The following is a 12,026-nucleotide window of genomic DNA, read 5'->3' as shown; positions in this document are numbered from 1 at the left end:
ACCATAGCAATATTCCTCAGTTTTTAAAAAAAAATTCAAAATGAAAAAAGAAGTTCCTAATAGTGATAATATGATTAAGTCATCCATTTTAACCGAAAAAGTCAATCTCAATAAGTATAAATTGTGCTTTTATCGAAAAAAATTCATATAAATCGTACATTTACATAAAGTCTTCATCAGGATCAACCTCATATTAATCCAAACCCCCTCCTAAAAAAGATTAAAAAATGTCTCCATTTTTGTCAATTTTCGTGGTCAAAGCCAAAGGCGTGGAACTGTGACTGTGAGGCTGCTTCAGCCTATAGAAAGGGCAAAAAACGAGTAACAGCTATGCACGCTCGGAAGTTTGACCAGTCGCGGATGGACCCCTCCTGACATGTCCTCCTATATAAACTACCACCCCCTCTCAGGACCGAGGGCATGATTCAAACAATTATACCTGCATAGACATAGAGATGTCAACACCAGATTGCTGCAGATTGTTTCATGATTTTCTCAGAAGATAGAATTATATCCCCTCTGCATGGCGTTGATCAGTTCGAATGTCGCCATTGGCTAGCTATACTCCTGGACAGCAACGAGGTGCTGCAGTATTACTGGTGAAGGAGCTAACGAGAAAGCTTGGGCACCTTAAAGTTCGAATAGTGGACATCGAAGGAGTCCTCATTGAAGAAATTAAACGATAACGTTGAAGGAAGACCAAATAAGTAATTAAAGACGGATTCAGTTTTCGTTACTTAGATGTCGCCCCCTGTTCGTGTTGTACAATTTCATGTAATGGAGAGATCATTTTTCTTCACTCGCATAAACTGTGCTAACTTTTATAAATTAACAGATTACACAATCTGAGGAAATCAACAGAGGAAAAGGAAAAGAATATATATGTTAATTACTACGGATTTCGTCTTAGTTTGCTTAGTCCAATTTTTCATAACCTCTCTAACTTATCAATGCGTAGGGGATACAAGTTAGACCGTGAGGCTCTAAATAGACTTATAATATCCCCCATCCATGTCCATGATCGTTGCGAAGGAATGAAATGGGAAGGAATGGAGCCGCCACATAGAATTACTCTGGTTTTGTATAGACTCCTTCCTGCCTCGCTTTCCATTTCTTCGTAACGAACATGGCATGAAACCCGGTGGTACATATTAGTAGGGAGTCGAACCAAAAATTTACATTGGCGAGATACTTCAGAGACTTTTTCCAGATCACAGTCACGGGAGACTGAGTAGCTCTTCAGCCAACTCCCCTAGCATCAACCCGAAGATGGCGATTTCAATCTCCCTTGCAGCCTCTCCAACCTGTTCTTGATCTCTGTTCATCCAACCATCGAGATCTCCCCTCAGATCTCGTTCCACCATCATATCAATCTTATTGAAATCTGCCTCCCTCCACAGCAGCAACCTCTTGCAGAACCCCCTTGTCACAGACTCACGGTCCTCGGAGCAATACTGTTTCCGATCTTCCTCTGCTAAGACACACTTGACCAATTCAGTCGCACCATCTGGGATTTTCTCTTGCTCTTGAGTGCTCTTCCCAAGCACTTCTTCAAGAGAAAAAACAGCAGATTCCATCTCATTAGTTCCATCATCTTCTTCACTGTCTTGTTCCAGCAGCCTTTTCTCGAGTTCGACTGGTTCCAGCTCCGCGAGCTTCTCGAACCTGTAGAGCTTGCGCAGGAGCTGCTGTTTTGCCCCTGAAACCACAAAGCCGGTAAAAGATCAATACCTCGTTTCGCTGGTTTATAGATTACAAGAAACATTATATTGCAAGAAAAGTTGCAACAGCCGCTTTAACTATCATGTGCTGCTAATGCCGCTCGGAGAGGTTAGTCGGGCATAAGGTGTCATAACCCTGCTCTAAATTTGGTCTGCTGACAAGATAATCAAACAATATCCATCAAAGGAAAATATATATCAATTAAGTGCACACTGCACAGTCCCACATCCCTGAAATTTTGAATATGAGAGAGAAATGATTGCTGTGGCCTGCAATCAATTCAGAGGAACTGAAGCAGCAACAACAGACCCACTAAGTTGTGACAGTCAATGTCAACCAAGCAATCTTCTGCTAAGTAAAGGTTATTTTTTCATTAGAATACTGCTGGCAGCGTCCCGTGGTCCTGTTCTCGGATTATCCCGAATCGAGAAGTCCTCCACGTATATGTATAATCTTTCTAAGTGATCCTAACCCGTGTCAACAAGAGAAAATCTTCTAAAAAATCTCGGTTAGGAAAATTTATGAACAGTCATTGCCAAAAACACGAATAATAATCTGCAGAATGGCTGGGGGCCCGGGGGGGACAACGACTGCAAGAGAATTCAGTACCGTATCTCCTAAACGGAAAGATGTCTGCAATGTTTTACAATCATAAAAGCGTCCACTGATATTTGTATCAATCTCCGTATGGAACCCACATCAAGATTTGCTGATTTTGAAATATCAGCACAATCATATGATAATGAACTTCCAACTTGTTTCCAAACAAAGCATTCTGGTTAAAAACAAAAAAAGAGCTCCTTTTTCAATATTATTAAGAAAATAAATAAAATAATTAGGTACTTGATGAAGACTAGACAACAAACTCAGAAACATACAAGATGGCATTCGCAGGACATATCAAGAAAACCCGAAAACGATAACACACGTGAACAAACCCAATCATGGCATCCTCATTAATCTGGGTTTTGGTTTCTTGGTTTCTACTTACTCTGTACAACGGCGAAGCTTCTCTCGTAATCGAAACTGTTAATACCACCGTCCACGTGTCCATGTGCATCTTCATCATCGTTGTCGTCCTCGAATGGAGGGTCGAGTACGCACACAGGACTGCACTGCTCTTTCTCTTCTTCGTCCTCTTCATGGTCCCCCATCAATTTTTTTAAGCTGTCCGGGTCAGAGCTACCTTTGTCCTGTTTCATCAATAGATGACAAACGGATTAATTAAGGGGTGATTTGTTCGTTTGTGCAAAAGAGAGAAAAACCAAATTACGTGGTCGTTGACCAATTACCGGGGGATTATTAAAAAATTTAAAAGCTGGACAGCCATTGGTGTAATGGTATTAAGAAAATATTTTTGGATTGATAACCAAAAAAAAAAAATTTCAAAACATTTAACATTTTAACAATTTTGGTACAAACTTTTTTCTTTAATAAACTAAATCACAAACTATCGATTTAATAACAATATTAGCACACTGTTAATATCTCTGTTAATTTTAACTAGAATTGCTGACTTGTATGTGACGGTATCACGTAGCTCATGGTGATTGGCCGAGTGGATCGCCACATTTAAAAAAAAATTAAAAAATTCTGAAAATTTAGAAAAAAAAAAAAAAAAAAGAGGCCGAAAGTGAGGAGGAGGGGAGGTGGCCGGTGGTGGGGGCCTTGACGCCATCCCGCACCCTCCAAATTGGGGGTCGTTGGTGACATATGCTGTCTCCAGTGACCCCAACTAGGGGGGGTGGTCGAAGCCCGCACCGGTTGGAATCGAAAAGAAAAAAAAGAAGAAAAGGTAGTTGACGGCGGGGTTTTTCGATTCCGATTGGTGGAGGCCTCAACGTCGGTCACCTCCCTCTTCACTTCGGGCTTTTTTTTTTCTTTTTCTTTTTAAATTTTCAATTTTTTTTTTAAAAAATTTGGGACTTACTTGACCAATCATCGTGAGCCATGTTACGCCCGTTATGTACACGTAAGCAATTTCAGTTAAAATTAGAGAAGAAATTGAAGGCGTACTAACATTGTTATCAACGATAGTTTGTGATTTAATTGGTTAAAGAAAAAAATTTCGTATTAAAATCTTTAAAATATGAAAAGTTTAATATTTTTTTTGGTTATTAGCCAAATATTTTTTCCTAAAAGGTGTTGTCGGCTTTTCATTGGCGAACAAGAGCAGAAAGAACAAACAAAATCTTTGTCGGTTTCTTGTGATTATATGCATTTTGCTTATATTCTCGAAGATGCGTTACGTGCAAAGACATGCTCAACGTTTGATGGGAAATCACAATCACAAATGTGACAAAAAGAAAAAGGTTAAAACTTTTCCAGGCCATCGAAATCGAGAATTAAATTTCTTTGTGAATTTTGGAACCGTGATACGATTTTTTTTGGCTGACAATGGCCTCGCGGTGAGTCACGAGAGGCCTATATCGATTATTACGTATGAAGAAAATTAATGAATATTAAATTATGTCATCAACCAATAATAGTCTTATAATTACGTTGTTGTTGGTTAAAACAATAAAATGAAGTTGGCGGACCTTTGAGAGATGGCGGATCGAAGACGACTTCGCTGATGATGTGATTTCCGGCGTATGATGACTGAAGTGAGGGCTTCCTTGGAGCACAAACCTGAAGGGGCTCTCGCAGAACTTCTCATCACGGCAAACACAAACCTCTTTACTGTCTCTTGCCAGTGGCTCAAACCCGACATTCCCGTCATATTCTTGAAAGCCACTGCCCCACTCTGCCTCAATCCCTGAAGAAGAACATTGCCTCTCACCATCACCATCACTACCACTGCAAGCGCAGCAACTCGGTTCTTCGCAGCTGCTCCTCTGCTTCACTTTCCCAGTCCAACTACGGTGCGTCAGCCTCTTCAGCAACGACCTGAATAGTCGGAATCCCGGGATCCCACTCGATGGCCTAGGAGGCGTAGTCGGAGCAAAGTTCTTCTGTATCCTGAGAGCTGCTTCAAGCAGCAGGGCAGCTGTTTCCCCGGGCACATGGAGGGAGGTGGAGCCGGGGCTCTTAGGAGACCGGAGTTCGAAGCGTATCGGGGATCGTCTAGGTTTGGGAGAGTCGAGGAATGCGGTAAAGCAGGAGACCTTACTGAGGTTTCCAGAGAATATCAAGTTCCGCGAAGCGGGCCTCTGTTTCTTAAGCTGTAGTTGGGATTCAACGGGCTGTCTCCTAACAATGCGGAAGCTCCTGTCGTCGACGAAGGAGTTGAGAAGGAAGGGTTCTTGGTCTTCTCCCAGCAGCTCGTGTAAATGCTTCTGGCCCATCTTCATCACTGATGAGGAAGAAAGAGATGGGGATGTGTTTAGGTTTGTGGGATTCAGCACCTAAGGCATAAGGAGGATATATGAATTTGGTGAAAAGGAAGTGTTTTTTTGAATGTGAAAGATGGAAACTTTGGTATAAGAGAGGAGAGAGACAGGGGAAGGAGAAGGAAGGAATGAAGGGATGGGAGAGCTGGTGGATTTAAAATCATGGAGGTTAGAGGAACGGGGCAGAAAAAAAATATTAATTGCTGTTGAATGGGAATAATTATTGGTGTAATTATTATTAAATTATTATGAACATATAGGCCTCTAGCTAGGCAGTGTACAATAGGGACAGCTCTAGGGAAGAGGAGAGGATGTGGCGTCTAGGATGGTCTTTTCCTTTTTAGCATTTCTACTGGATATCCTAGGAGAGATCTTGTCCCTTTTTATTCGATTAGACCAATAGGAAAAAGAATAGAAGAAATAATAATAATAATTAAAAAAAGGCATGGCACTATTGGAAATGGAGATAAATTACATAAGATGCAACAAGATATATGAATAAAAATGTGTATATATTCAATGAATATGAATAACATGATAGAGCAAAAACTCTTTCATGTATAATTAATTTGTTTCTCTTGTCTCTACGAGGTTGATGTGTTTAGAACTGATTACTTGGTCTATTGGGGCAATGAAGTTGCAGTTTGAGCAGGACTTGGAGGTGGTTGGACATGGTTTGTTCTTCCAAGCATTTATAACACGAGGCTAGCGGTTAAGAAAAGACTTTTATATTTTATTTAGTTCACTCTAATGGAATTAGTCATGAATAGTTAGTAGTTGGATATATATATATATATATCACATGTTTTCATGGTTGCATTAGAAAGATGGTGGGATAGAGATCAGAAAGATGGTTCTACAGTACCGGTTATTATATTATGCAACCTCTATATAAAAACACAAAGATATATGTATATATATTGATAATCAAATAAGGAGCACAGTATACTCATATATATATATAAAATTTTGGTATATTTCTATTATTGGGGGGGGGGGGGGGGGCTCGACAGGACAAAAGTGCAGTCACAGTAATTTACTTATACTATGCTACGCTTTCTGTCAATCGAAACTTACCTCTTTATATCTTTTCACGTACTGCAACCCTGCTGCATGCTCCTCTCTTAATTTCATTTGCTTTACAGCTGGGAGACCTGCAGGAGAGGACAGTAAATATATATATATACATTTAAATTATAACAAAAATTAATAAATCTAGTACAATAAAATATAAATTTTTAACAATTAATAAAAGAGTATGAAATCTCAATTCGATAATATTAGGTGATAGAGTGGCACACTGCACTACAATCTCACACCAATATGATTCACGAGTTATTGTTATTTTTAGATGGTTTTTCAAAAAATTTGACATCATAATTAATTTTTCATTAAGTTATATATATATATATTCTTAAATTGAAAACATTCAAATATTAATATATACAATAATAAATTCATAATAATTAAAGATTAATTATAATATCAAATATGGATGAAGAAAATGATATTATTACTTAGAAAACATATTTTAATTTCTTAAATATCATATTCTAAAAACAATTGTAATAAATGACCTCCATATATTTCGTAAAAAAAGAAGTGCAAATCATCCTTTTTTAATAATTTTTAAATAGATTTATCTATTATTAACATTTCAAAAGTGTTCAATATTTCACGTACTTACTGCATATATATAGTATATTTTATTTTAGTTACTAATTATGTCAAAAAAAATTTATAAATATTTTTTAAGAAATTGTATTTTTATAAATAAATTTTGAGATTATATATTTTAAATAAAAAATATGCTTGTATAATAAAATTATTAAGTATCTAATAATTTACATGCATTTACTAATTTAGTCGAATTGTATGTACATTTATAATTATTTATTTAAACATTCACCTTTATGACCGTATATCATATATAAAATTACTTTTTTAACTCTATTTATTACGGGAGATATAACTTTTTATATATATATATATATAGATGCACGGTTTAGCTTAGCCCCATGATCTTCAACTTGGTAGTTTTTCCTTTAAAAAAAAAAAAAAACCTTTTCTGTAGGATTTTTCTAGCAATTAGTGCCTGGCATACTTAGTTAAGAGAATCATCTTTCGCCTGCCGAAAAAAAAAAAAGAATCATCTTTCATTTCAGCACTAAGAAAATAGTTATTCTCGCTCAGAAATAACATGTATAATAGGTCAATAGGAAAGCCACAGATCAGTCATTAATGTAGCTATTAGATGTTTCTACATATTAAAATAGTAAATTCTTCTTATGTAAACCACCGAAAAATAAAAAAGTTCTTCTAATGTATAGTCTCTGAAATAAGCCTAGCTATAGCTAGGTCCTTTCGAGTTCAGATCCCCTCTATCGTACCCCAAGTCTCTGAGACCTAAACCTAAAGCTAAGAAGTTTTTTTTTTTTTAATTTCTGAATAAAATAGTTAAGAAGTCCATTTGAGTTCGATCGTCCCCTATTATAGCCCCAAAAATATTCTTGCGATGTATGCCAACATTTTAAGCTTTTTTCCATTTAGGCCCTGGGAAGTTTTCCACTATAGATAATAACGAACAAAAATGCAAAATAAAACTAACACTTGTGCTGTGATATGCAGCTCTCTATTTAAAATTTGATAAATTATCCGGTGAAGTCCACGATACTTATTCAAGCGTCCGCACCAGTGCTGGACGGTCGTAGAAAACGACAAAAGCAGGGGCGAGCACGGGTGACCGGTGAATCATAGTTATAGCGAACCGACAGGATTACTAGCATTCTTTCTATCTTTCGTCTCAGCCGTTGATTTCGATGACTGTCGCTTGACTTTTACTCACCCGGTATTTTCCTTCCTGCCCCCAGTGAAATGGGTTAAAAAAAGAAGGGGGGGGGGGGGGGGGGGGGGGGCAATCATGGTTTCATGCACTTGCGCACTTCCACGTAGCCAGTGGCTGTATATACATATGGGCGTGGGTGGACGATTCAGATGTTCGTACCCCCTCGTTTCGCTCTGTACAGTCCATTTCATCCATCGCCTTTAATTCAAAACTTTATCCTATATATTGAGCTATATATATTCATAGTAATATAATTCATCAAAAAAAATATTAATAGTAATATACTATCACTTAAAACGACTAATTTCATTCATGCATATATCGATCCATATATATTCATAGTAATATAATTCATCAAAAAAAATATTAACATTAATATACTACCACTTAAAATGACTAATTTCATTCACGCACTTGATCCTTTGGTCATCTAGTAAAAAAAACAAACGAGAGTTGTTGAGATCATGTGGTATTCAGTGATCATTCTTAAATCGTATAATTCACATGATTATTACATGAATGACACATATTATTCGATTATACGAAGAGGGATAGAAACATGGGCGAAGCAGGCAACGGTTTCCATAGCTTGCCCTTTTTCTTTTTTGCATTTTTTTTTGGCTGAATTCTATAGCTTTAGGGTTTCTATAGCTTGCCTCAAAATCTATATGCCAAAATTTATACATTGGTACTACCAAAAAGATCAATAACAATTTACTGGTGAGAAAAACATGTAATCTGTTTTGTAAGGAAATATATGAAACAATCATGCTATAAGAAAATGGACTTATGCTATCAATGTGGATTGATTCATGTAATTCGAATCTTGCGCATGGAAAATATTTGCGATTGAAAAAAAATTTATATTTCAGTAAATCGATCCAGTTTGAATTTAGATTAGTATTGAACTTCAAAATATATATCAGATGATGCGTGGACTTGTGCTACTATTTAGTATAAAGGGGAAAATGAAAAAAAAAAAATTGGGGGGGTAAGTAGCACCGTCGAGTCGAGGACGAGGACAAGGGGGTACAACATTCACTTAAGTTTGCACCAGAGAGGTCGTCCCATTGACCGAATTCTGCACGTGCTGGGGAGGGATCAGTATCCACGTGTCAGAGGCTGTCGGATTCTTTTGTACGCCTCCATTCTTGGACTCTTGCATGTAGCTCTCAACTCATGAATGGTCTCTCTCCTCCAGGTCCCTCCGGTCCTTCTCTTCTTATTTCTACATAGGATTCTATTTCGTATGACAAAATTCATTGAATTTGCATGATATATATTCATATTGATTTTCTTCTTTCAGTTATAAGAAAAGTCCATAAGTCTAATATAATAAAATAAAAAATTCTAATAAATTTATAAATAGTCTCACAACGAGTATCGAATTTGAAACGTCTAAGATTAACAGAAAAAAAAAACATGCGTCATAGCGCTACGTTCTATTTAATATTTTTATACTGATTGATTTGGTTGCTTATGATGACAAAAATCATAATTATAAGGGGAAAAGGGAATGGAAATGTTAATTCTACCGAACAAAAATGGGAATAATAGGAGACAGGAATTGACAACGGAAGGCGCATTATTACTCTTCGGCTCGACAGGCCTCGTCTCCTCTCTACCCTAACCAAAAAGGCGAAAAGCCTCGAATGAGATCTTTGGTATTTTCCTTCCATTCATAATGGGTTTTGGTAACTTTTGGGAGTGGCTAGTGAGGCCTCCTTGTTCGTTTAGATCGCATACACCGTACCAAATCTTTCGAGAGAATATACGTGGCTTAATAACGTGAAATCTCGTCGATTTATTTCAGAAAAATGCTCCTTTCTCTAACTATACGCTTCCCGACAGTCATGCGGGGCGGGTGGTTGATGCGTTCTTCTCAATTTGTCTAAATTCGTGTATCCATTTTCTTTTTTCTGGTTGGAAATATTTATATGCACGACTATACAAATTCATGCATGCATGTCAGTCTTGGAGGAGACAAATATAGGTGTAGTAATCGTTGCTAATAAGAATCGATTAATTAATAACAATTCGGAGCATATAATATATCTTCCAAAATCCACATATGTCGTGAAATGTCTCACTATCCAGCAAACATGTAATAGATTCCATTTTGCACAAAAACAATATAATATATACATGCGGCCTTCAACCATTGGTTCTTATTATTATTATTATTATTATTTCCACAATATATATGAGTTTTGTTTTATCAGGGAGGTCAGAGTTAGACGTCGCCTGTCTGTCTGCATCTTCATGCAGACATGCACCCACGAACGACGCCGCAACGCCAGCTAGCAGTCTTCTTGCATGGTCTGCCAATGGATCGTTCTAGGATTCCTCTATTCTTTGCCTAATGGTGGCCCAATAGAGCTCAATATCAGAGCCCATATAATATATAAGCCCATGGCTAGCCATTTGATCAAAAGGAAAAGTAAAGTTGCTTGGAAATTGAATTAAGCTTGCCACAATATGGTAGCTTGCCTGCCTAATCTAAGTCTATTTTCTATTATTGCTTGTGTAATCGATACAACAATTTATTTTTCGTTCCCTTTTTTCAATTGAATATTTGAGAAGTTATAGATAGCTTGATTAGGGATATAAATAGCATCCTTTTGTAGATTGAACGACGATGGGTTCGGCAACTTAATTAATTATAGCTAGCTAGAGCCCCTCAAATCGATTACATTACAGACTCCAAATCTCATGAGTTTATAGGATAGATACATATATTAAGCATCCATCGTCGAAAAAAGACTTGGTGGAGCGAGCCATTAATTAATGGATACTCTTGGCTGCCACGATGGACCGTGCTTGGGAGTTTGGCTGACCTCATTAACATTCCAAGTGAATTTATGTACTCTATATTATTCATGAGTAGTTTCCTTGCGCGCGCACACACACACACACATATATATATATCATAAGTTCATGTTTCATAATATATATATATATATATACACTTCAGGCAGAGGCTGGGAGGATAGAGATTCGGTTTGGTTCACTTTCCCGGAGAAATTTCCTCTCCAACTTTTCACAGTAATGAACAAGTGGAATTTTATGCTTAGAGTATTCATGAAGAAAAGTGAAATATGTAGTGTCCACTCGTCGGATAAGATGCTGCTTTGGCCTGCTTTGTCCTTCCATATTGTGCAAAGACGGCTGTAAAACTTTTCACTTTATGCGTTACCTTTTACCTCCCTTTATTTTTCTTTTGAGACTTTTATATAATGATAAAAAATTGTTGCTGGAAAAGGATTATAAAAGAAGCCCTTCTATGTCTTCATCTGGAAGGAGCAGCCAGAAAATGATCATGGCAAATTTATTTGTTCCTGATTTTCCAAATCCCGGAGATAATCTTGCCCTTTTTTACTGATCGGCTAAATAAAGAATTACCCTTCCATCTAAAAAAAAAGAAGGTAAATATACCCTCTATTTATATGTACCGTGTACATTTATTTACCTTTCATCTTGCACATCTACTTGGTTAGTACTGTGTACAAATCCAACACCAGTCCCTCTATGATCGTATGCCGAGTCGAGCAAGTCGAAGAAGAGACATCTGTATGTGTGGTTCGGTCCACTTATTTAACCAATTGGCCGATCCACCTACATGGTTTAATTAAGCACCCGTTTTAGTTTTGCCCTTTTATAATACAAAGACCAGAAAGTTAACCTCGTCAGTCTAATCCAAGCAATTAATTATTTTGAATCTTTTCTTGTTATGTTAATAGGGATTACCTCATGCATGGTAACTCTGAAGAATGGGAAATGTGAACAATGATTAAGCTTTTCATTGCAATCAGCCTTCAAGTTTGACCTTAAAAACAGCACAACACACACACACACACACACACACACATATATATAATCATAAAGTAATCTCCTCTACTAACTAGACAATTCCCAATGGTCCAATTTGTTTATCTGAAATCATTCAGTACTGTATGTTTGATTTAGTTTCCAGGTACAAAGCATCCAGGAAAGAACAAATTCCATCCCTCGAGATAATAATAACGTTGGAACTTAAATTGACCGTCTTTAGTTGTAAAAACTTGTCGTATATCAAGGTTGCTCTCTTAATCTCTTCTTGTTCTTAAGTCAATCCATTATATTTTATT

At 37.0% G+C, this 12,026-nt stretch overlaps 1 protein-coding gene across 1 annotated transcript; it reads right to left on the bottom strand.

Annotated features, from left to right (window-relative positions):
- Nucleotides 1-789: 789 nt before the first annotated feature.
- LOC116209205 lies at nucleotides 790-5,237 on the bottom strand. The gene is made up of 3 exons (XM_031542784.1): nucleotides 4,263-5,237; nucleotides 2,714-2,915; nucleotides 790-1,699 (listed from the first exon to the last, which is right to left on the bottom strand). Exons 1-3 carry the CDS (start codon nucleotides 5,013-5,015, stop codon nucleotides 1,218-1,220), a joined length of 1,437 nt encoding a protein of 478 aa, XP_031398644.1. The 5' UTR covers nucleotides 5,016-5,237; the 3' UTR covers nucleotides 790-1,217.
- Between the last annotated feature and the right edge of the window lie 6,789 nt (nucleotides 5,238-12,026).

The sequence above is a fragment of the Punica granatum genome, chromosome 5 (genome assembly GCF_007655135.1).
Source record: "Punica granatum isolate Tunisia-2019 chromosome 5, ASM765513v2, whole genome shotgun sequence".
Taxonomy (NCBI): domain Eukaryota; kingdom Viridiplantae; phylum Streptophyta; class Magnoliopsida; order Myrtales; family Lythraceae; genus Punica; species Punica granatum.
Note: the sequence above shows the minus strand (reverse complement) of the source record. Positions and strands in the feature narration are given on the sequence as shown.

Bases quoted from the DNA above. Each gene is read 5' to 3' on its own strand.
- LOC116209205 (XM_031542784.1), bottom strand. From the start codon at position 5,015: ATGAAGATGGGCCAGAAGCATTTACACGAGCTGCTGGGAGAAGACCAA. The intron at 2,916-4,262 runs GTCCGCCAACTT...TTGATGAAACAG, and splicing joins CGATCCGCCATCTCTCAAAG to GACAAAGGTAGCTCTGACCC. The intron at 1,700-2,713 runs GTAAGTAGAAAC...TTGTGGTTTCAG, and splicing joins AAGCTTCGCCGTTGTACAGA to GGGCAAAACAGCAGCTCCTG.